General features: G+C 35.0%; 1 protein-coding gene across 4 annotated transcripts in view; it reads right to left on the bottom strand.

Annotated features, from left to right (window-relative positions):
* Window positions 1–26,403, bottom strand: part of LOC120420007 (uncharacterized) — a 133,512-nt gene that overhangs the window by 24,455 nt on the left and 82,654 nt on the right. For all 4 annotated transcript variants that reach the window (XM_039582911.2, XM_052709730.1, XM_039582909.2 and 1 more), the window contains exon 5: window positions 6,889–7,105. In XM_039582911.2, coding sequence (XP_039438845.1) covers window positions 6,889–7,105 — 217 coding nt within the window. The remainder of the gene's footprint in view (window positions 1–6,888; window positions 7,106–26,403) is intronic.

Raw genomic sequence — 26,403 nt, 5'->3', positions numbered from 1 at the left:
ATCGCCTCTGGAAAAACTTTTGATAGGATGTATGGCTTGAAGGATTCATTTAAGATACGTTGATGTGACAAATCCAAGTTTGAATTGCAATGTTTCAGACCTAAAAGTTGTATTCGGATGTGGAATGCAATTTTAAAAAAGCAATCAAAAAACTATTCCCAAAGGCATGTTCGACTTCAAATCTCAAATAATAGTATTGCGTTTCCTTTATTACATGAAATGTAAAACCGAGCCCAGCAGAACAAAATATTATTGCTATTCCGTTGATTGTTTTGTTGAAACGAGAATAACTGAGCTTTTAAACTCAACCTTATCTCAGCAAAATGTCACATGCAGTCAGTCAGTCCAGGCAGACTCTGATACAACCGGAAACCGGTCTTTGTCCCGCAGCCGAACTTCCTGTTGGTTTTAAAATGTTTCATATTTATCTGCTTTAAATTTCTTTGTTCCGAAAATTATCCAGAGCACTCCCGAGTCGATGATGAGTTAATTAATGCACAACTCACGTTTCTACATCTCTCGAGCTGTGCTTAATTATTCTAATTCTAAGCCACTCACGAAGCTCGCCCAGTATGCTTCTAGCACAATCAGCTATAAATTGGCCTCCCAACCTAGCTGGCAGCCGACATAGACACCGTCATAGTTCAGTGACCTGATTATTGGGCATCAATATTTCTCAGTAGATGGATGGACATAAGCGAGATGGACGGATACCGTAAACCGGGGTGACTTTGATAGAATTTCAATTCGTTTTTGGAATATTTTCCAACAGGTAATGTTTTTCTCAAGATTATTATTTTTAAACATGTACTGGGGTAAGCCACACAAAATCCATACACTTTTTTGATAAACAAGTTTTTTCAATTGTGTTTAGAAAAATAGTTACGTTAAAAATTCTTAGTTTAAATTCCGGGGTGACTTTGATAGTCATAGTTTTTCTTGTTAAAATCACATTTAAGATGTTCAAACTTTATTTGTACGTTAAATGTACCATCACTAAAGTAGCTGATATAGTTTTTAAGAAAAAAAAATCAATGTTTATGTTTAGTTAACTAAGTTTATAAGCTTTTTAACAAAATACATATAAATTTTTAGGTAAAATTGTTAAAAGCCGGAATTTTGCCGGAAATTTGTTAAAACTTGTTTTGTTTATAAAATGTTCGATTTATATTGCATTTTATACTGAATTCGAAGCACAAATCACAAATTTTCACATTTTACATGAAATTTGTTCAACTGAATTTGCCTATAAATTTGGAGATTTTTTTAATTGTGTTTCAAAACACGTAATATAAATGATTTACAAACTTATTTTACCTTCTCATAGTGGAAAATTGTTCACAGAATCCGAAAATGCATTCCGTTTTCCGATTAAAAATCATGTTCATTGAGAAAATCATGACACTTTGAGAAGTTTAAAATAATGACTTTAATCAACATTTTCTTAACAATAGTTAACTAACTTTTTAAACTTTTCAAAATTTTATGAAAAGTTCTTTTTGAGGTACTTTGAACACTTGTCTACCACGGTCAGTATGATTATAAACCATTCCGTACGTATTTTAATTGTAATCTTCATTTTGCGGAAAAATCGCAAACCTATCAAAGTCACCCCGGCTATCAAAGTCACCCCGTTTTACGGTATGTGAAAAGACAAATGTTTTAATTGATTTATTTTTCACTTATTAACACTTCTTCTAGAAATTTTATCCTCAAGCGGATACAATTTTCTCGTCTTAGAAGTTTCTTATAGGTTTGATCCGAGGAACAACTTTGTAAAACATCGTTAAGCGCTAGGAATTGATCTCGAAAAGATACAGGCACGGGTCCCCCACAGACCGTTATTATGAAAAAAAAATTTCCACCCAAACCAATGATTGGACATGGTTCCTGGGACCATTCTGCACCTCTGGGCCGAGTTTCAAAATATTTGCCGGCAGAAATTTCGAGTACGGTCAGTTTTAGTGTTTTGAGTAGAAATTAAGGGGAAATCGCATGTAAAATGCCTAGGCAAAGTTCAAAGCCTCAATGTTTTAGCTCTAAAACGTTACTGGTCATAGTTTTAAGTTGTTCTTACAGATAGCAGAATGATATAAAACGATTGACCGGACTGACTTAGCCGGATTAAGCTTAAGTTAAGTGGCTTAAGTCTATAATTTACAAGTTTATACATAAATATGTAATACAAACTCCTACATTAGGCAATTTCAAGTCAAGGAAATCTAGATTGCACAAAACTAATATAAAATGGGGTGACTTTGAGCCAAGGGGTAACTTTGTACCAACAAACGACTAAAGATTGTTTTGATAAGCTTGAATTTTATGTTAATTAATATATACAAATTTTGTAGATGGATTAATTTGGTCTATTTATGTTCCCACATAAACAATTTGATGCAAATCTGCTAATTCGATTTAAATAAGGCCTGTTGATTTAAAGTCACCTTTAAGTGACAAATTTGAAAATCATGCGCAAATTTTTCTGAATCAATTCATACTGAATCTAAATAAAACGATCAAAATATTAGGGCAACAACTTTTGTTACGTGGCAAATTTGTGGTATAGCAAAATAAATTGTCCTTTTTTGTTTTGAAACTTTTAAAAACTTGAAACATACGAATGAAATCCAGAGAGTACCTCAACTATCATTTAGCCCACACATTTTTGTTGTCCTGTGTAATGATTATTATTAGAAAAAGTTCTATGTCACAACTTCCTATTGGATTAATATTTCCAACCAATTATGAATTTTAAACATGTTTATCATAATAAAATATTGTATCCTATAATTGAATAAAGTGTTGTTGATAAAGTTTGATCATCATTACAATTCATTGAAACATATTATTGATCAGCAAGTACGTTTGCTAATAATATATTCTGCAAAATAAAACTAATTCTTGCCCCACGTGAAAACACAATCACTTATCTACTCTTTTAACAAGCTTGGCATATAAATATGTGTAAACTATTGGGCTTACAAATACTTACATACGATGGGCGATGTATGAATTGTATGTAAGTAGTTGTAGTTTGTGTCCTAAAACTCTTGTTGGGTTCAAACAATAAGGTTAATAACACTAAAGCGTTATCATTTTTTTTAGTTTTTCGTGATTATCTAACTTTTTATGGCATTTTTGAAAATATTGGGAGAGTGCAACATAAACTAAGAACAATTTTTGCAACGATTAAACCTTACAATTCATGCCTGTCGAGCTTGTAGTTAAGCTATATAGCTATTATGCAATTGTAAAGTTGGTACAAATTAACCCCTTGGCTCAAAGTCACCCCATTTTATATTAGTTTCTAGCTTTCCTTGACTTGAAATTGCCTAATGTAGGAGTTTGTATTACATATTTATGTATAAACTTGTAAATTATAGACTTAAGCCACTTAACTTAGGCTTAATCTGGCTAAGTCAGTCCGGTAAATCGTGTTATATCATTCTGCTATCTGTAAGAATAACTTAAAACTATGACCAGTACCGTTTTAGAGTTAAAACATCGAAGCTTTGAACTTTTCCTCGGTAAAATGCCATGCGATTTCCCCTTAATTTCTATTCAAAACACTAAAACTGACCGTATTCGAAATTTCTGCCGGCAAATATTTTGAAACTCGGCCCAGTGGTGCAGAATGGTCCCAGGAACCATGTCCAATCATTGGTTTGGGTGGAATTTTTTTTTCATAATAACGGTCTGTGGGGGACCCGTGACAGGTAAATTTTTTAGCATGTTTTGAAAATTGGCGAAAACGGTAAACTCCAAAAAAAATCCTGTATCTTTTTGAGACCGATTCCTAGCACTTTACGATGTTCTACAAAATTGTTCCCCGGATCTAAACCTATAAGAAACTAAAGAAAAGGAACATTTGACAGGGTTTTGGGAATTTTTTCTCTAAGAAGATGTAAAAAGTTACAATTCTCCATAGTAAATTGATTCAACTTCAGATCAAAATTGGAGCAACTAACCTTGCACTAATGAGCACAAATTTTCAAGCTAGCTTCTGGTTTCATAGTATTTCAAAATTCCGGTTTATTAACGTGACTTTTCCCTAGAGAGGTACTATTGGACATGAGTCGGAGAGAAAAACCGGTTATTTTGCATATCACTGAAAGCTCTGATTTGGTACAGCAAAGTTTAGGTCAAAAGTTTTGAAAAGGCCAGTAATAATTTAATTTATCGGTTTTCGAAAGGAGTTTGAGTTCCTAAAACTAGTGAATGAGTACAAATATAGATACATTTTCAATGATTTATTCTATTTTGAGCAAATTTCTACGAATTCAAAGCAGTAGGCCAGAAAAAAGATACACTCCCAAATAAATATCATAAACCGGGGTGAAATTGATAGCCTTTGACTTTGATAGGTTTGATTTTTTTCTGCAAAATGAAGAGTACAAACAAAATACATCCGGAAGGGATAAGGAACCATACATATCGTGGTAGACAAGTGTTCAAAGTACTTCAAGAAGAAATTTTTATAACATTTTGAAAAGTTTCAAAAGCTTGTTAACTGTAATTGCAAAAATGTTGATTAATAAAATTATCTTTATCTCGGGTGAGATTTCAAAAAGCGGTAAGAGCTCCGACACTAAAATTCGGATTTCTCCAAATTATAACAAAATTTCATTTATTTGTAGTTAGGGGCACTTGAAAGACGTGTAGATGAACAATCTTAAGTATTTTTGAAATTGGCTTTTCGTAAGTAGGTCGAATACCGATGCAAAAAAGGCTTTATTTACCAATGGCTCTTAAGTTTTTTGAATCTCGTCCGAGTTATGTTTTTTAAAATGTCATGATTTTCTCAGTGAAAATTGATTTAATCTAAAAAAAATCGGATTCTTGGGATAATTTTTAACTTAAAATTGTGAAAACTGTTCAGCTTAAAGTTTAATATTAATTAGTTTAAAATTTAATTTAATCGTCATTTAATAACAAAACGAGTTTAATACAATTTTAGGAAAAATTCTAACTTTTATTCCAAAGAAAAGAAATAAAATAATTAGAATAAAAAAAATAAATAAAAATGCTAGTTTTATTTGAAGAGTACATTTTTTCAATTTCTTAAATAACCTTTTGAAGTTATAACCATTTAAGGGTAAATTTTGTGAAACAATTGTATGGTTTTGATTTTTCTAAAAAGTGTTCATGTAGGGGAAATATACCATTTCTCAGCCTATTTTTATTATCGGCCTATCAGCACTTTGATCATGAATTACAGCTTTCATAAAGTGTTTTTGACTGTTCCAAAGTAACAAATAGCTCAAATAAAAGTGAGCAAGCAATTCTCCATTGTTGATGTATTTAAAAATGTTGTTTTAATAGCGGAAAACTGCAAAAGTGAATAGAATTGGTCGAACGGCTTAGAGTGATTAAAATGGGTATATTTCCCCTATGTACATTGTACATATCTTCCATATCTTCCTATAGAATTTCAAATGTTTCTTATCTTTAGGATGATTTTTTTTTCAAATCTTTAAAATTAGGCATTACATTTCAAAAAAGTAAAATCATAAACTATGGCCCTTTTGATATTTTATGTTTGATTATGAAAGTTTGAAAATATTTTTTTCGAAAGATTGGAAAATTTCAAAAATCGAATCGGTAATTACCGATTGAAATTGAAATATGAAGGCTTTATTAATTCTGAAACGGTCCAATAAATGAATGTTCATTTTTTTGATTTTTGGGTGTTGCCCTAAGTCAAGGGTATATAAAAAACTCAAAAAGGAAAAAAATAAATTAGATGGACCCATGTTGTGTCATTGGTCGACTTTTGAATTAGCTTAAAAAATCAATTTTCCAAAATCCTTTTTTTTTTTTTTTTTGCAAGATTTGATCCGACATTTTTGCCACCGGCTCATTATGATTTGAAAAATAAAAAGGTTTCGTGGGAAAAATAGAAATTTTACTCCAACATTTTTAGAATCAGTTTTTAATGTTTTTAATCAATTTGCAATCGAACAGTACTTTACAGAAATTTTGATAAAGTGCGCCATTATCGATATAAAGTATGAATTTAAGTGAAATAAAATCAGTTTTTCGATTTTCTGTCGTCCATTTCTGAACCTATTTTTTTCGATAACTCCAGAAAATTACCTAAAAATTGAAAACATTGAAGATTGGATCTTTGGTGGTTAGTTACAGTGGACAAAAGAAAAAGAAACAGGGATATTGAAGTTTTCTTACAACTCCCCAAAAATGAAACATTTGTGAAATTTTCTGATCTCTTCGAAAAAATATTTCGAAATCAATACTAACATTTCAAAAGGACCAAATATTAAATCGATTGAAAATCGATCGAAAATCAAATTTCTTTAGAGCTAATTACAAATTGTTGTCATTGTAGGCTGACATTTTGATTAATTTCTAATAATCATTATGCCCTTCCAAAAATAGTGCCAAAGAAGCATTTTTGATCTAAAAGTACCAACATAGTTTCAAGAAGTATTCAAGTACAATTTAATACAATTTTCCTGTTAAGTTTAAAGTTGTTTTTCGGGAGTTTAAATTTTAAGTTTCTATAACAAAAAACAAAAAAAAAAAATAAACAGCTAGAATAATTAAAATTAAGAATCAACTCGAAACATACTGGTTTAAAACTGGCAGATTACAGCACCTTCAGAGAATGAAAGGTTACTGCCGATAATAGCACTATTTGTAATAAATACGTTTCAAAGCTTTGAAAAAGGGTAGCTATTTATTACTCTACTAAACCCTCCAGAAATGATGATTGATTGATTGATTGATCTCTAGCCTGGCAGGTTACTACAACAGAACTAAACGACAGTTCTATATGTGCAGTGTGTTCCGGTCGTCCCGACCTACATATCCATCTAATAGCGACCTTATGAACCCGGACAGTTCAGTCACTCTCTGGGCGAGACTTACCCAGTGGCATCGACGACAGCAGGGTGTTCTTGTGCGACAGCAGTCCGTTGTCTGGGAAACCGCCTCCTCCTCCAGCACCGGCGTTGTTGGGCTCCACGTCCAGTGTCCTGTCGGCGGCGGCCACGGCGGACGCATCAAAGCCATTCGTCTCCAGCAGTGACGTCTCCGAGGGGTACTCAAACGTCGAGGTTAATGAATCGTCAAATTGAATTTTGAACTGCAAGAGAGGGAGAGAGAAAGTGCACACAGAGATAAGTCAGAGAGGTGTGTCAGCGGGTTTTGTACACAGAGATGGTCCGCCGAGATGTGACAGGATGACATCTGCGAGGGGGGAAAACATTTTAATTGCAAAACATGAAAGAGTAAGCTGATAATTAAGACGGTTTTGCATACATTTGTATACAATCATCAGCGCGGCTGGCGAAACGCGCAAAGAGATGCAGGTATTAATTCCAAGTCCACGAATAGCTTAGAGGTACGCTCAGGAATTAACAAAAAAAGTAAAACAAACAACTTCGTAATGAGAGTGCACCCAGTTTAACGTGTTGAACAAGCTGTAACGAACGTCCACTTGAAATCGGAAACGATTACAGAGTATCACGTTTAAAGCCATGCAAATTAACCAACAAAAAACAGCCCCAACAGAGTGTGGTAAGGAGTTGGTCCGTCGCACTTAATTTGAAACGCGAGAGGCCACCGAACTCCACCGAACTGGTTGTGTGAATTTTTCAAAAAATAACGGTGACTGGCCACTTTGGCACGAAATTTGGCCCCGCGTTGTTTACAAAGTTGGAAATTATGATTGATGAACGCCAACCAGCCAGCCGTGAAGGCCAAGTGCACCAGCACCAAACCGGCTTTTTTGCCCCGAAAGTAACGTTTCGCGGCGCGGCGTCAATTCTGGAAATTGATGGGCTTTGATGAGATGTGCCACACGACGATTGATAGATACACGTGACCGTCACAATGGTGGTACGGGTCAGCTGGCAAAAATACAGGTCAGGACAGGCAATGAACCATGAACCTCGTGTGCTCTCTGGGTTCAACGTTATGGGGAGGTGAAATTAGATAGAAATTAGAGGTAATTGTTAGAGATCTTCAGCTCAGAACAGGAATGAAAGAGCCAAGAAGACCATGGAATAACATTTTATAATTGCGTAAGTGAAAAAATCTATACAATTAAAAAAATTACACGGAGAAAAATCAATTCACAAAACCGTGAACAAGCGTTCATGAAATTTGGAAACACGAACAAAGTTTTCTAATTGCATGGTACGTTTTTCAAAAACGTATCTCTAAATGTCTAATAACATATTAGTTTTGGAATGGTTTTGATATCATTATGAAAAAATCCGTGACGTTGCAACGCCGGAATGTGTCATGAATATTTTTATGATAGATTTTCAGTGTAAGAAATAAAATAAATTATTTTGATTGAAAACAACAGAAATCTTCACAAAATTTTATTTTTTTAACGTAAGTTTTCAAACTATCGCCAGTTGAGAAATAAATACTAGTTAAGTAACACTGTAGAAAGTTAATTTTCACAAAATTTATGCTTTTCCTTCGTAAAATAGTTTTTTATTTGTTATGTAGAAATATAAAGCCGATTGTTTATTTTTCATCTCAAATTAAATGATAAATTAATGCTAAGGCTATCAACCGTACGTTTTTTTTCCGTACCGTACGGATTTTTTCGACCCTCTTCGCGGATTTTTTACAGGCCGGATTTTTTCGTATACCATGGATATTTAAGTGATTAAATGATGATAATAAGAACTTTTTCATACATTTAGTTGCTTTTTTGCTTTGGCCGATGCTTTAAACATTTTTTATTCATGTATAAGTTTGATTTTAAAATGATTACTTGGGTAGTTCAAACATTACTATCAATTTTTCTTTTTAAATTCCTAAAGAAACAAATTTATCCAGTAGAATATCCAAGAGCCTTCAAAAGCTTGTGAAAACCGGTAAAAATCTATTTAAACAAACTTGAAAATTCATGAACTGTAAAACGTTTAACAATTGGAAAAACATAAAGATTTAGGACTCCAAGTTACGGTTTATTTAAACATGTTTTTAAAACTTGCAAATCATAAGCATCAAATTGAAATTATTAGGCTGTGGATGCCACTCAGTATAATCACTCTAAGAAAGTTATTATTTTTTTTAGAAATATTAATGTAAACAATAAAGTGACTTTTTCAGCCATAGAAAAACAATGAGAATATTTTGTTCACGGTGATAAGCAAATTTTTAAAATGTATTCCAAAAAAATCTAAAAATATTTAAAAGAATGTTTTTAACAGGGTGACCACTCAAATCCCATTTTCAATTAACCGACTTTTCCAAAAATTCAAATAAAAGGTATTTCTTGTCTCAAAAATTATTTCAAGCAATAAACTCTTTATGAAAAAGTCAATATCAACAAATGAAAAAGAAACATAACAACAAATTAAAAAAAATACTTCAAACATGATTCAGAGCACAAACATAAACAGTAAGTCTTATAGTTTTAATGTTTATTTATAACATTTTCAAACGTGTAGTTATTGATACCTCGTTTAAACTTGAAATAGCAAAAAGGTTTAAGATAACTGAATTTCAAATTTTATTCTTAATTTATTCTATTTTAAATCAAAGAATGATTAGAGCATGATTACTGATATTAAAATCTTTCGAAGAATTTAGAACAATATCTAGAAATCCATTTAGAAAATGTTTTAAGCAGGTTCCCTTATTGATTTTGTATACGTGGATATTGATTTTTTTAAATCAATGTTGATTTATCTAGTTGTCAGTATAATTGCTTTATTTTATTTTTTCGATAAAAAAAATCAGTTTCATAAGATTCCATGTTTAACCACTAATTTTATGCGAAATGTTTGAAAAGACGATTTTTTTTAAAATATATTTGCAATAATTTAAATTAAATTGCCGAGCTTCCGTGGCCGTGAGGTTACGGGTTTCGCCTTGTAAGCGGAAGGTGATGGGTTCGATTCCTGTCTGGCTTGGCACCCTTAAAAGAGTAAATTTGCTCACTGGGAATACTGACCGGTAGGGGATGGGTTTCGACTAGCGGCGTGCTGGGTTTCCAATCCAGAGGTCGTGAGTTCGATTCTCGTACCGGGATGATGATGTTAAAAATTGTATTGGATTGCTTTTTTTCACGATTTCAATGTTTTATTCATGGTTTTAAAACGCATTTTTTTTTAATTCAGGACAAACAACAACCCATATTCACAAAAAAAGTTCAAGGGAAATATTTGGAAAAAAAATCTTCTAAATGAGTTAAACAATTAAAAATATTTACCACGAAAAAAAAAAATTGCGAAACTCAAGTTAGAAGCTTTCATCACATATTCAATCAATGCATTGTGACAAAATGAAACAAAATCATAAAATTAGGCTCTATTTTACATTAGTTTTTTATTCACTTTGTGTTGATTTAAGTTATTTTATTCACTTTGTGTTGATTTAAGTTGGATGTTACCTCTTGTTTGGTCAGCAAAAAATAATAAAAATCTATTGATTCTGTGTTAAATGCATCTGTTATATATTAGGATTTTTAATGTCTTTGTTAGCTTTTTCACTCTCAAATAGATTGAAATTGCTTATGGAACATTAAATTTAAAGTAACTAAAGAAGAACTGAGTGAATTTAATTTGAAAATTGTACAAAATATTACAAAATTACTCAAGAGTTAGAAAATGATTATCAAAAAAGTATGCTTGGGATTCCCAACTTTTCCCGAATTTTTGACAAAAAATTACAAATTCCCGACTTTTTCACAATTTTTTACGGATTTTGGCGAATTCCCGACTTTTTCCCGATTTCCTGACTTGAGTGGCCACCCTGAAATTTTAGACTTGGAATTGAAAGGTATAACATTTTATTTTATTTTCGATGTGACTTCCCTTTTTCAACCTTTTTTTTGGGGGTTTATTTGGGGTAAAAAATTGTATGTTTTAGATTTTCTAACTAACTTTGCCCAAGACACCAAGTCGATCAGAAAATTCCTTCTGAAGGTACAGCTTTTTAAAGAATATATCCACATGCCCATTTTGTAAGACCACCGGCCCGCCAACTTGAATGGAGACTTGTATTGCAAAACAAATGATGCAAAATGTTTTATTTTTACATGAACAAAGTTTCAACCAAATAACACCGACCAACAAAATTTCTGCGCAGGCTCAACTCGAGGGGAAGCATGAAGGGTCCCCAGAATCACGTCCCCAAAGTTTGTATGGAGAATTCGCAACTCCCACATATTGCATGCAATTTTTTGGTTGTATGCAAAAGCGACGAACCGCCCATGCTTCCCCTCGAGTTGAACCTGCGAAGTCATTTTTGTCAGTTTTTGTAGGTCAGTGTAATAAAAAAAGATAAGTCAATTTGCGATTTGGTCTAAAAACCGTATTTAAATTCTTTCGAGAAGGAATCTCGCATTAGAGAACGCCAAGGCAATGCTGTAGAGCAAACAATTGTATCTAATATCTTTTGTTCAAAGATAAAAACAGTCTAACAAAAAAAAAGAAAGAATATTCAAAAACAAATGCATCGGATGTTATTGCAATTAAATTGTCTTCAAAACAGATTGTCTGTTTTTAGAAACTAAAGAAATCAAATTTCCAATCTAAATCAAAAATTTAAATAATTCTTATATTGAACTGAATTAAATAAAATTATGTTGCCTGCAGACAACTGGCAAAAGAAAATCAACGTTTCTTTTCAGTTGTTTTTTCCTCAGGGATCAGACATTTCCAGTTAATAAATTATTCTAATACAAATCTTGTCTTCGTTAGTGTATCTTCGACTTAGAGAAATCTGTACGCATTTCAAAGGTCGAAAATGTAATATCACATTTTGTGTACATTTTAAGAAATGTAATTGGATAAGGTTGAAAAAATCTCAATTGAATTTCTTTCCAAATAATATTAGCTTTTTGAGCTTTGATGAACGAGCCCTATGACAAAACAAATCCAGAGTTTTTTTTTGAATAGGCCCTGTAAACATATAGAAGACAAAAGCTTATTGGACCTTTTCAAAAAAAAAAAAGAAAACTCAAGAAATGATCAAATATTGGTTAGAAAATCTACAACCCTGTATTGATTTTAACCTGCATCAATCAGTTAGCTTCGTTTGCAATTCATTGGTTCAGAATTGTGTTCCGCCCTTAAATTATATTGCATTTCAGCAAATAACCAGCTATTGGATTCAATGCACTTACAAAGATCTGTCCATTTGAAGCAAAAAAGCGAATTCCCTTTATATTGCTGCAAGTTGCTCACTTGCACCGGAACCTGCTCTAGAGCTCGACAACTAATCCCCGGGTGATTCATTGTCCAAATACTCGTTGACTGCCACCGAGCACCGAGTGTGCACTTACGAGTGTCAAATGACCCCCTTCTGTCCCGGCTTCCCCGTCTGACCCGGGCACTAAAAGTGGCATTTCTGCACAAAAGCTAGTTACCCAATCGACCGGTCAACCGAAGAAACGGCCAAAGAAAGTGAAGTTCGATTGCAACTACAGGGGAGGGAAAACCCCCTCGCCAAGTTCGATTGTGTCACCGGTGTCTATTGTATTACGCGACAACGACTTCCTTGGGAAAACCCTGCTGCTGTTCGGTCGTAATGGTGCTCGGGTAATGCTTTTATGCACCCCCTCCCCAACGTTCCAAGCGTTGCCAAGTTAAGCATCAGCGCGATTCAGAACATTAACTCGTGTTCTCGTTTTTCGCGCCACTTTGCTGTGTGCAAACATCAACGTTTTTGTTTTATGCTCTATGCTTCTATCAGGATCTCTCTAAACGGTTGTTTGTGGCGGTTCCAGCACACATCGAGTGTTTCACTTTTTATTGACGAATCACCATGTTCGTGATGGTTTGTGGATGAGACTCTCCAGCCTTGGCACACATAGGGGCAGGAAGCTGACGTTACGGATAGTGTTCGACCTGGGGCTGTGACGGTGTCGGTGCTGTAATGCCACAGGTGCAATTATGAGTGATGTGACGCGTCCGGATGTACAACTTGAGCGCGAAGTAAATCAAGGCCTAGCGGGGAAGATTAATTGCAATATCTGGCTGTGACGGACGAATGTAGTGCGCGCAGACTTGCAGCTGCAGCTGCAGCTGATGAACTAGGTACTAGCTGTAGTGTTCTTTGTCTAAGGCTTTACAGCAGCCGCAGCGTTATGATCACCGTATTAATTGAAAGTGGTTGATAAGTACATAGGGGAAATATACTCATTTTAAGCGTAATAAGCGGTCGTGTTTGAATGATGCTGGATAATCTGGAGTGTTCCTTGAAATTCACTAAAACCAAGTACACCAACGAGTGGAGAAACTTTTTGTGAACATTTCTGTTTATTTTCACTTTTATTAAAAGTTATGCAATTCCTTTTACAAGCATTTAAAAAAAAATATTTCAAAAATGCATTCTAATCAGTCGAGTGCATTGGGCCACGCCCATTTTTCTATTTTCAGCTTAGTTCTTTTTTTCTTCCAGCGCTCTTTTGGGTCTGCTTAGTGCTGCCAAAATTGATGAAATTTTAAGCAAACACTCACGAAAAGTAGCATTTATAGCGAAAGTTTCCTGGCAGCACTTGCTCACTCCAACAGGCGCTGCACCAGCATGTTGGTGGTGTTGGTGGCCACCCTTTGTTCTTTATTTGCCTTCGCTCCTCGCTCGGTTTTCTTCAGCCTTCGATTGGAATGGGTATTCAAAATTCAAACGTCAGAAGACTTAGCGCGTTTGTTTTTTTGATGGTGCTTGCTAATTATTTACATTTTTCGGGATTATTTTTCAAGTGAGTGACTAACTAATGTGCAAAAGAACATGTTGCCGGTAGTTGGAAGCAATTTTATATCTTAAGCGCTTTGAAATCGTTAGCGCAAGTGAAAAGATATTGATGGCGACTTTCGTTAAGCAGTTAACCTCTGTGGATGTGTGTGCCACCAAAATGATGAGAAATGGTCTCGCAAAATAGAAATTATGATCAAAAGTGCATTAAATTTGATCTTTTTGGCCAGTAAATGGCATAAATTTGCGTGCTTACTCGAGGCGGTGCTGTTGCTGGTAAGTTTATAGCCTAAATAGTATTTTTGGAGCTTTAATCGAGCATCAAACTCTCCATATGACGAAGATAGGTGTTTGATTAGAAAGGGTATATTTCCCCTAGATTTCAAGTTAATTAATCAACAAGAGCTGAGTAGTATTCCTACATCCAAATGTAAACACATAAGAATCAACTCAAAATCTCCAAGCCATAATTACACTAAAAAATCAGTACAATCGGAGGTGCCCCGTCTGCAGAGACAACGCGTTCCGCTTCGTTTCAGCTTGACAGCAAAGTGATTCTACCGTGTTCATGGTACAAACACTTCGAGTCAGTTTTTACATGGCAAGCCCTGCCCCCGCGATGACGTTGAAGTCTCCCCCTTCCCTTCCCCCCAACCAACTATCGCGCAACTTCCTGTCTTCTTCCACACAGCAAGTCAAGCCACGGCTAAGGTCAAACACGTGAACGCAGCGTTCCGTAACGGTGCACTTTTCGGATTGCATGCCTTGAGTTTTCTCTCCGTTGCATATGCTCTGCATGGTTTTGATATTGGTTTACTTCCAGCCAAGTGGCCAACATAATGCGAAAAGTTGCAGCTCAACCGTACCGTCGTCGTCGTCCTCCTTCCGACTTGGTTTAGCCGCGCGAGAGAGATTCAGCTTCCGGCTCGTTTCTATTTTCGTTCAAAATTCGTTCAAAACGGTATTGCATAAAAATAAGTTCCACAGCAAATCCTACCAAGAATAGGTTACACTCCCCTTCTTCAAGCTATGCATCATCATCGTCAGCGCCATCCGAGAAGACATTTTTGATTTATGGTCGTGATTGGGCGAAATGGATTTCTCGTCTGTTTGGGGTGTGCATTTTTTTCAAACCCTAGGCCAGCATCAACATTTCGATGACTCTGTGCATTCTTGTACTAAGCTTGCTGGTTTTCCTATCTAGTTAGCATAAGAGAGCACAGAGGCATCGATCTGCCGAAAGTTATGAACCGTATAAATTCAATTCACACCATTTGTCCTTCTAGCTTTGGCTTTTACTGCTTCAAAGACGATCTCCCTAGAATTTCGCAATTTTTTTTTCGAGATTTTTAGTTTTGTATTTTTATTGGTGTCTTCGGCAAATACGTTGTTTACAAACGGACTATTTAAAAAAAAAGTACACGAATTTTTTTTAATTGACTTTTTATCACTAAAAGATGATTCCCCAAAACACGTATTTTTTTTCTTTTGCGCTTGAATTTAAGATAATTTAAAGACGATCCGCAATTTTTTTCCGAGATTTTTAGTTTTGTATTTTTATTGGTGTAAAAACTAACTCTGGTAAATTAAAAAAAAAATTAGAAAATCTTAAATATTGTCAAACAAAATAATAAAAATTCTTTCAAGATGTCAAATTTGCAATAGAAGATGACTTGAAAATGACATATTTTTGATAAAATGTACCGTAAAACGGCGTGACTTTAATAGGTTTAAGATTTTCCCGCAAAATGAAGAGTACGAATTAAATGCATACGGAAAGGAATGGAATCATACTTACCGTGGTAGACAAGTGTTCCAAGTACTTGTAGAAAAAGTTTTCATAAAATTTTGTAAAGTTTAAAAAGTTAGTAAACTATAACTAAGAAAATGTTAATGAATAGTATTATTTAAATATTCTCTAAGTGACATGATTTTCTTCATGAATATGAATTTTAATTGGAAAACGGAATGCATTTTCGGATTCTTTGAACAATTTTCCTTAAGGAGTATGTAACATAAATTTGTTAATAATAAATATCATGTGTTTTTGATACATAATTCAAAAAAATATCCAAATTTAAATGCATTTTCAGTACATAAATTTTCAAATAAAGTGTGAAATCTTTTGATTCATGCTTCGAATTCAGTTTCATATATTTTGTTTAAAAGCTTATAAACTTAGTTAACTAAAAAAATACACATTATTTTTTTCCTTAAAAACTATTCTAACACCCTTAGTAATGGAACAATTGACGTAAAAATAAAATTTGAACACCTTAAATCTGATTTTATCAAGAAAAATTATGACTATCAATTGACCGCAATTGAAAATAAAAATTTTCAACGCAGCAATTTTCGAAACACCATTGCCAAACCTTACCAGTTGTCCCCCGGTTTACGATACACAGAAAATCCCTTTTTTTAATTGATTTTTCATCACAAATAGTTTAATCCCCAGAACATGTATTTTTTTGCTTTTGCCCTTGAATTTAAAATAATGCAAAATCCAGTGAATTAAATGAAAAAATGAAAAAAATCTATAATATCTATAAAATATTTATTTAAAAAAAAACAAAAATCAACAAAAATATTATTAAAAATCAAAATATTGTCAATTTTTGGAAAAATATAAACTTTACACAAATTCAAAAATAAATATTAAAAATGGAAGCATTCATTATTTTAATGCCGAGTTAGAACATGAACAATTAGTCTTTAGAAAATAACTGAAAGTTTTACAATACATATAATACCAATGTTTAGTTAAAAAAAACTGTCAAACATAGAGTTTTTGGTTTTAACTTCAAGTGATGACAAAAAGTTAAAGGAAACTGAATATTAAAACATTTAGGAAATCGTTTGAAAACATGTTTTTGGAAAGTTTAATTTTTTAAATTTGGATTAGTCAGTATTAAAGTGTTTTTTTCGCAATGAAAAAATACAGTTTTATAAGACTCCATGTTTTACAACTATTTTATGCAAAAACTTTGAAAAGACAAATTCATATTTGTAACAACTCAAAGCAAAATTCCTTGATTTGTTTTTTGCAATTTTTTATATATTATTTTTTCATATTTGTTTTTTTTTAAATCAGTACAAAAATGTGTGAATTTTATTCGATAATTGAGTTTTACTATAGCTGAAAATCATGTTTTATTTATAGTAATTTACCAATATTCAATTAAAAAAATATCACGACAATCTAGGTCAAATGCATACCATCTTAATCATCAAATATTTATTATGATTTTGGATGCTCCAATAATTTAAAATAGTGAAAAGAACCTCAGATATGAAGTTAGTCGTTAAAGACAAATTTAGTCAAATTATTTAGAAAATTATACAAAATTTAGCAAATAATTTTCAAACAAGTATGCTTCAGATTCACAAATCCCCTCCTTTTTCGATTTCCCTAGTTGAGTGGCCAACCTGAAAACTTTATAAAGGAAAGAGTAACCCCTGCAAAAAATACACTTGAAAAGCTGAGAAAATTTAAAATGGTTGCTTAGATACAGTTTCTAAAATTTAAATTTTATGAAAAGTTTGGGTTTCTCAGTATCATCTATTAAGCCTTAATTTCTCAACCGGAGTTATCTTGGACACTGAGATGAAACTTTAACGAAATTTTCTGCTCTTTTCTATCGAAAATTATTTTGAAATTTCAAAAATCCAGCCTGACGTTTGAAAACGTTCAAATTAGGTGAAATCCATTTCCAAATCCAACCTTTGATGCTAAAACATTTTTGTTGGAAAGAGCAGAGACTTTACGTAAGTTTCATTATGAACATTGGATATCGAATCTACAACAGGGTTCAAAAATGAGGACTTAGTAGACGACACTTAGATAAAAAATATTTGCTACAGAAGTACAGAATTTAAAATTCTCGATAAGGACCTAATAAAAATAATTTTACAATAAAAAAAATGTGATCCGATCATCAAAGACAAAAACAGAAAATTGTAGGAAATTCACACCACCATTACGAATATATTTTTTTCAGGGTTGCTTCATGAAGTTTTTTTCAATTTAAAAAAACTAAACATTTGAAAAAAAAGAAAAATTTCACATTCAAATGCCTAAAACTTGAAAAAAGAGCACCTTAACAAAATGAGGATTTTTTCCTGTGCACTCATTTTAAAATATTTATAATCATAACCTAAGTAAGTAAGTAAATCATAACCTTCAACTTTGCTCAAGGCACCAAATCGATCAGATACAGATTCTCGAATATTCATATGCCCATTTTGTATGGCCAGCCTGCATAATTGAATGGAGACATGTATGAAAAAACTATTGAAGCAAATGGCTTCTTTGAAAAGCCGATTTGCGAAAATGTAGAGCTTTAATGTCGGTTTAAATGCTTAGAAGCTCTCAGCCAAACGATGAACGAACGTTTCGAAGCATGTAAAGTTCGAGAAAATTTGCCGGAAATTGTGCATTGCATGGTGTTCAACGCATTGCCACCGGCATCAAAGCTCACCGTACCGACAAATCAGGGAGGGAATTGGCCAATTATGCAGATTAGCCGCGTTCAACATTGTTGGTGCTAAACATAGCTCGTAACTAGTGATGCAGTATGTATTTTCGATGTTAATGGCTCGTTATCCTGCGGGGAAGCACGAATGCGTTAAAGCTTGTTCTATAATCAGATTGAATCAAAATATTTGATACCTCTGATTTGTTTGCACTTTTAAAAATCGAAGAGCTTCGACAAACTATCGTGCCCAAGCCGGACTCCAAAGTCTACGCCCACACGTAACCCTCCTCGTAATGCGTAGTTCTGCACGTAAGTCACGAACGTCCGCTCTGGCCAAGGTCAGACCAGCAGAGCGTTTGGCAAATTCCGACCGATAACTTCTTACCGGTCGGTCGGCCGGTTAGTTTGGCCGCGTGTTGACGCAACGCGGACTCCTTGTAAAGGTGGCCGAAGGTCTCGGGAAAGTGCAAACTTCACTCCAAGTGCAAACTCTAATAGAGACAAATGGTGCCGACACCAGAGCTACCTGTCGGTCGATGGACGTCGATGGTCAGCAGGTCATGCTGAAGCCTTACATGCATGTCTGGGCGGAGTTCTTGTCGACCTTTTAGAGTGCAACATGTTACCTTACATTTTTCTTGATTTTTTTGTTTCTTGGTAGGAGGAAAGTGTTATGGAGTCTGACATGCTCAACGTAGTTTGCAGTGGAATTCGGAGTACAGAGGAAAAAATGCTATGCAATCTTTTTTTACGAAGAAAGACAAGATGGAACATGATAGCAGTTTGAGAATACCGTAGTTGCTTGTTAGGTTGAAAATTTGAACAGCAAAAATCGGAATGGTTTTTTTTCTGTGTTGACATTTGATGTTCCAAACCACCCATGTTCTACGGTGCTTCGCATCGCTTGCACATTTGCGTTAGTGATTTTTTCCACCTCCAGAAGGTTGTGACGTCAAATCCAGTTCGAAGGAAATGACACCCAAAAAAAAAGCTTGCACAATGTTATGCAAATGTTTGGAACATTTGCCGTCGTCTGGGGTGTGTTGCAATATTTACAGGACCGAGGACAACGAAAAAACGGTTGACGCGACTTTCGACACTCTCCGGGCAAGGTTTTTGCAACATGTCCCCAAAGTGACACACTCGCACACCAGGAAAACGAGAACGATATGTGTGTGTGACACAGCTCTCTAAAAAATGATGATTATATGAAACGATGCCCTGTACTAGTCGTTCGCTTTCTGATGTGTGGCGTCGGCGTTGGGCTAGTAAAGATGAGTTGAAAGTTGACAAACGGACGGCTCTAATGGGTTTTTGCAGCACCCCAGCGCCATAAACGCACAAATGCAAGTGCAGTTTTATTTATGTGTCACAATCGTAAAGTTTACCACACGGGGGGAACGTAGCTTCGTATAGCCTTGAGTGACTGGTGACTATGCGCTCTGGAAATATGCACTTTGGACGATGGCAAGCACTCCAGCGCTGAAAGTGTCATTTATTGTTGTTGAATTATGATTGCACATTTTTGGTGCATATTTTGGCACACATATGAGACCTTCTGGCAGAAGAAAGTATGTTGGATCATAATTTAGTCGGTGGCATTGTTGAAAACGCAATGTTTATGAGTGAAACAATGGATTATCTGATTCTTAATCAGATTAAACTAGTGAAGATTTTCTCGAAAACGAATCATATAGATCGGAATAACCGGCATACAAAATGGGCATGTGAACATTGAAGAATCTGTATCTTGAGAAGACATTTTCTGATCGATTGGTGCCGTAGGTTATGATGAGTACTTCCAGATAAAAGGTGACTTTTTATCACTGAAAACTAAGTTCCAAAATGGATGCTGGTGAATCGGGTACCGGAGATATAGTATTGAGGCCTTAAGGCCGTTGCAAATATTTTTTGAAGGAGGGGCAAAAAAAATAATCGAAAATTGAAATTACAGGCGGTGTTACGGTTTAAACATTTGAATTGAAAAAAAAACTTTGAAAAATATTTGCAACGGCCTTAAAGGTGCTTAAAAAAACAGCTTTTTTTCAATTAAAAAATATAATGAAGAACAGACAAACCTCAAACAGATATTTTTGAAAAGCCGAGACAATTTTCTACGATTTTTTTTTTTGACTTTGTTGATTGGGATTTCACTTAGTGTCATGAAATAAGTACTCATTTTTCTTCGCTTGATATTTCAGAAACCATAGCTTTGTTTTTTCATGTTTAAAATTTAAATTTTTAAAAATGTTCTAATTTTTTATTTAAAAATTATTTCAAAATTTTAATCTCAAGCCCAACATTTGAAAATATCCAGAATAAGTTGTTTTGGTCCTTTGAAAAGATTGCACTATAAAATGTAAATATCACAAAAAAAGAGCAAAAATTTCACAAAAGTTTCGCATTTTAAAATTGAAAATCAATAGTTTCCGAATCATTACGAGTTGAGAAATTGTGGGCTGATTAGATGAAACTGAAAAAACTAATTTTTCACATAATTTAAAATTTCAGAAGCTGTATTTCAGCATCCAACAGTCCGATCAACAAAGTAAAAAAAAAGACTTTTTTCAGCTTTTTGAAAATAAAAAATTGTCCTTTTGCAAGTATTTTTTTCAATTCAGTTCAACACGATTTTTCATCAATGAATAATCAAGATACAAAAAGTATTCCTTTCAGCTGTGTGTTGCACATTCCATTTTGGAACAATTATTTTTTTAACCGAGTCAATAACAAGAATAATAAAAAATTAAAATAACAACATACAATAAAACAAGTATTTTTAAATAACACAAAACTGATATTTTTTACAACAAATTCAATATAAATTGCTAACAACTTAAAACCGATGCACTTCATAATAAAATGTAGTCATTTTTGATTTAAAATTTGATTCGGCATCTAAAAGTATTTTTTGAAATTTTGTTCGAAAATTTATAATTTTTCCAAAAAAATATTATAATTTTTCAAAAAATTATTCATTTTCAGTACCACATTTTCCCACCATCCTGAACTCTAGCCCATAAGATACATTTTTTAAATCCCCTAAAACATATAAAAAATGTCAAAAATTGATAAAAAAAAAAAACGTTGATTAGAACTTTTATTAATAAAAAGTCAAAACAATCCGGATTTTTCCCCGTGTACCTTTTTTCTGAGACACCAAATCGATTAGAAAATGCCTTCTGACGGTAACGATTCTAGAATATTCACATGCATGTCCAATAAATAATGATCAAACCATTATTGTTTAATTTCTAAATTGTGCGCAAATTTGGATCTGTTTGGACCAAGAATGAAATTAGTGTTGTTCACGGTTCGATAGATATGCAGAGAGTTGTACTACACGAAAAAATACAAATCCCGAAATCGTGAATTGTGTTCATGAGTTTGAGAACCACGAAGAAATATATTCACGTTTATAGAAAAAAAAAAAACGCAGAAATAAATTTCTTCGTGGTTCTCAAATTTATCAACAACCAACCTTTTTTTGGTATAGTTTGAATAAAGTAAAAGGACCGTTAACGTAAAGGCTAGTGAGTTCCAGGAAATCATAACCAAACGAGCTGAACAGCAATAAATACTAAGCTAGGGCTACTTTAAATATATATAAGGTAGAACCAGGCTAAAAAGCAAGCTTCCCTGTACCGTGCGGTACACGCGGTTCACTTGTACCTCGGTTTTGCTTTGCGCCGGCTTTGTTCGGTTTACACCCGTACCCGAATCACACGAGCCGATGGCATTTTGGTTCATCGTACCAGCGCACCACGACACTCTCGGCTCGCCCCGTCGGTTTTGAGTCTGGCACTCACCCATGGCATGAGCCCAGCGTACGAGCCAAGGTGCTTTACTCGGTACGAGCCGAGGCACGTGCCGTGGTACGCGCTGGCGGTACAAACCGGGCTCAAAACCACGTGTAACATAAAGCGTTACTATTCGTTATATACCCTCAGGCTCTTTTTTTTTAATTTGCAAAAAAGGCATTTTGGGCGCCCTGGGGCCTCCTGAGGGCGCTATATCTTTTTCATAAAGGCGCAGCAACAAATCGGCACTTTGGCAAATTTGCAAAATGCAAAGTTTCTCTTGGGCCCAGCTGAGGGCGCCAAATTGTTTAAGGACATTTTTGTTAAAGAAATTGTAAGTCGACAACTAACCTCGACTAATCTACAGCTCAGCCCTGGTTGCTTAGGAAGCGAAAGTTGAAGAAGTACAAGTCAACCACATTTCATTATCTCTAACAGAATATAACCAATTTCCATTAGAGCGAACGAATGCATTTTTATCTCGGTTTCCATTTTACGAACTGCGGGTCGCAAAAGGATACATAAAACTGATTTATGTCCTCTGTTGACTTCCATGCGGGATGATGGTAACATTCAGTCAGTCAGCCCACGGAGCCTCAACCCGTGACCCAATTTATCGCTGTTGATCAGCTTTGTTGTCTCTCTTCAATAGAGATGATAGATCTCTTGCGTCCTTTGCAATTTACTTGTTCTAACTGACTCACTCGGCACAAATGGCACAAACGCTAGACTTTCATTCTAGCTTTGATCAGATTTTAATCTCAGAGCCAATATTTGCGACGGTTACACCACATTTCAAACGAACCAGCGAAACAAGAAAAGCAACGAAATCCGATTAGTGCTAAATTCAGAAAGCAAACACCGATAGCTTGGTTTGTTCTGCAAAGAGTGGAAATGAAAAGCTCTGATTAGTTGCGGAGCGACGACGTCTGTAACGTATAGTGTGCTGCGGTTGCCTTTCCCGACCAATAATCCTCGGTCGGAACTATTTCCAACCTTGGCCCGGGATAGCTCAAACTAATACGGAAGCCGCATCACGTTCCGCGCGTAAATTTCAACTCGCTTAGTCGAAGCTCCAAATCGCCCTCATCCGGGTTACCCGCAGACCTGTCATTGGCAACGGAAGAGTCAGAGAGCCCGAAGGGCTGCTGCCGCTACTCTGGTGCACGCCATTGAACTCGGCGGACGGATGTTGGCGAGCTGGGTTGAAAACTAGTTTTCCAACCACGGTCAGAGCTTGGTATGCACGCGCGGTGTGGTATTAGCTGCTTTTCCACCAAAGTCAAGATGGAAACCCGTTTCGCGCGTGATAATAACCTTCAAGTGGTTCAAGTGGTGTAGAGTGGACGGATGCGCCGTGGTCCGGACAGCTCGGAGCTTATCTAATAACGAGGGGAGATTCGAAATTCGACTTTCGTTGATATTCGGTCTAAATTGACTGTTGGATAGTTCTAATGGAATGTGGAAGAGCCAAAAGTTTGAGCTGTAGAAAAAAGTTCTGAACCAGATGTCTGAAATCGAGAATTACCAATTTTAATGTAGGTACATCCACCAACCGCAGTTTGGCAACGCCAGCAGCGGCACGTTTCGGGCGCAAGGTCGGAAATCGTTTGCAACTATAATTGACGGTTTCAATTGTCGCAACGAGTCGTGTTTAAAGTTCCCACCGCCAACGTGGTGCTCTGCCATGGGCAAATGCTCTCGCGGGGCATTAAATGCAAGGCAAAGCTCGGAGGATTTGCTGATGGTTTGCACTTTCGAAAGAAAACATGGACTTGGCAGATATAATCAACAGTTTGGACGGACAAACTCCGGGTTAGGTTTCGGACGATGGTTGTATGTATGTAGACGGTATTGTTTTAATTGGTTTGGATGTACACTCGGTATAAATCGAACCTGGACCGTATAGTGCTACTTGTTACGTCTGTAAATCATTACTCCCGGAAGTCGAACGGGAAAACAAAAACTGTTGTTTTTTTCTCTCCCAAAAAAAACTGATCAATGACCAACATTGGCATAACTTCCGATGAAGACCGCCACCAGCTACAAACTATTAACCCCAACAAAAAAAAAAAAAAAAGTATAACGCAGCACACATAACGTGGCCAGGCAATTACAGTTTTGTTGATTTGTTTCCATTGGCGTCGGATGAGTGCCCGCGCGCGCACTGGTGAACTCGTGGCCGCCACCGTATCTGGGTCATGAATTACAGAGTGTTGGCCGCGGCCGCGGTACACACCGTGAAAAATCGCTAGCCTCCCCGACACTTTATCAAGTTCCATAGTTCTTTCGGACAGTGCCAACTCCGTGCTCGTAACGCCGTTGAATTAAAATGCGAACCAGATCGAACACTTCAGAAGAAGAAAAAAAGCGTTTCGGGTTTCTTCTTCATCTGGCACCACTTATAGCTGTACAGAGGCGCACTATTTATTTATTATCAAAACATTATTTACAGCTGCAGCTCCATTAGTGCGCGCGGCCAGTGAACCTCCTCCGTATCCACAGTCACACAGCTAGAAGCGATTTCTTGGTCACGTACTGGAAAAAGGGTAAACACGCCGTTTTGTGATTTTGATCCAGCTGAATACCTTTCCGAAAGCTACAACCTGCTTGAAAGTTAATTAAATCTTCAGCGGCTCCAAGAAATGGTCAAGTTATTAAAGTACATCTCGACCAACAGGCTAGTATAGTTACTTTGTTGCAAAAGATGGATGCCAACCCTGATGGGCATATCTCGCGGTACAAGAATATTGCGTGCGCGTCAGTTCGCACCCCCCGAACGCGTCCGCAGTTATTGCTTGTAAATTATGATTAGTTTTGCTGCGTTTAAATTTAGTGTGAATAACAACGCGGCGTGAGGCTGGAACGCAATTTTAATTATGCTTGTTTTTGGATTTTGCTTTATTTATTGCTTTTGCATTTAAAATCGTGTTGTTTTGCTTGTAGTCTAAGCATACTGTTTACCAACACAATTGTTTTTTTTAAATATTTTTTTTCTATTATTCTTATCATCATTTCCAAAGCCGATATGGACAGTAGAATTTTACAAAATTAGTCAATGTTGCGGTCATCTTAGTGACAATTCAATATTGAACATTCTATGACATTTTTCAGAGGGGACGAATCACTTTGATGCCTTCGACAAAGTTGTTTCCGGGAACAAGAATTCTGATGATCGATATGAGACTCAAAATTGGCAAAACCCAAAGTGCACTGATTTTAAAGGATACAACACATTTAACCCTCATAACCGGAACGCCAGTTCATGAGGGAACCAAGCCAGCTCACAGGCCTTTTTTTAAATTGTTTTTTTTTTTTACAAATTCCCCATAAATTTTTTCATAAAATACTCACAAATTGGAGAAATCCATTAATAGGATTTCGATTTTTTTTAGTATAATTGGCATGATATTATATAACTTTATATTGTACCTTGCTGCTTTAATTATTGAGCTATGGCCATTTTAATGAAAAAGCTAATTTTTAATTTGCGCGCGCGTTTGTATTCAAAAAGCTGTACCTTCGAATCAAATTTTTGAATATTTTATGAGAAATTTCCTGACGAATCCCATAAAAACAGACAGACATAAGCTCTTTAGTCCAGACTACAGAAAAGGTTAAAACTTCTTTATGATGTTTTATATAACCTTTTCAAATGTTAGCCTAGATTTTTCTTTTTTTTTCTTTAAAAGCGCAAATAACTTTTATTTGCGTCCAAGAGAGCTAAAATATATTGAATTAATAAGGAGTAAATTTATGAAAATCGGAAATTTAAATTTTTGGAGCCATTTCAAATTAGCTAGGTCCACCCTAAAGATTCGATTTTGCACTTTTTTTTAATCTGGCTGAAACTTTTTGGGTGCCTTCGTATGCCGAAAGAAGCCCTATCGCATCATCATATTATTGGCCATATACTTTTCCATACAAAGCCGTATATAACAAAATGGTATGAGAAGATTAAAAAATCTGTATCTTTTGAAGGAATTTTTTGATTGATTTGGTGTCTTCGACAAAGTCGTTGGTACGGATGAGAACAAAAGCGAATAAAAATGTACATGATTTTTTTTTTGCTTAGGCCGTTGCAAATATTTTTTTGAAGTTTATGTCCCTCGGCTTGGTATTTCATGAAAATTTAAAATGTTTTCAAAGGAGTTCAAACATGCTTAATATGATTATAAACGCAGGAAAATGCATTTTAACTGGTTGATTAAACTTTAATTTCATTAAAATTTCGAGATTTTTCGAAAAAAAAATAATTTGCCCCATGATTATTCAGGTCAACTTTAAAGGGAGGGGGGGGGGGGATTATTTTTAAATCACTTTTTTATATTAATTATTTAATTAAAAATAGATTTAAAAATACACTGTTTGTATATTTTGATGATTTAGGGGACTTTTCAGAAAATTCCAGAATAGGTAGAAAATCTTTGACCAAG

Source organism: Culex pipiens, chromosome 3, assembly GCF_016801865.2.
Source record: "Culex pipiens pallens isolate TS chromosome 3, TS_CPP_V2, whole genome shotgun sequence".
Classification (NCBI taxonomy): Eukaryota; Metazoa; Arthropoda; class Insecta; order Diptera; family Culicidae; genus Culex; species Culex pipiens.
Note: the sequence above shows the minus strand (reverse complement) of the source record. Positions and strands in the feature narration are given on the sequence as shown.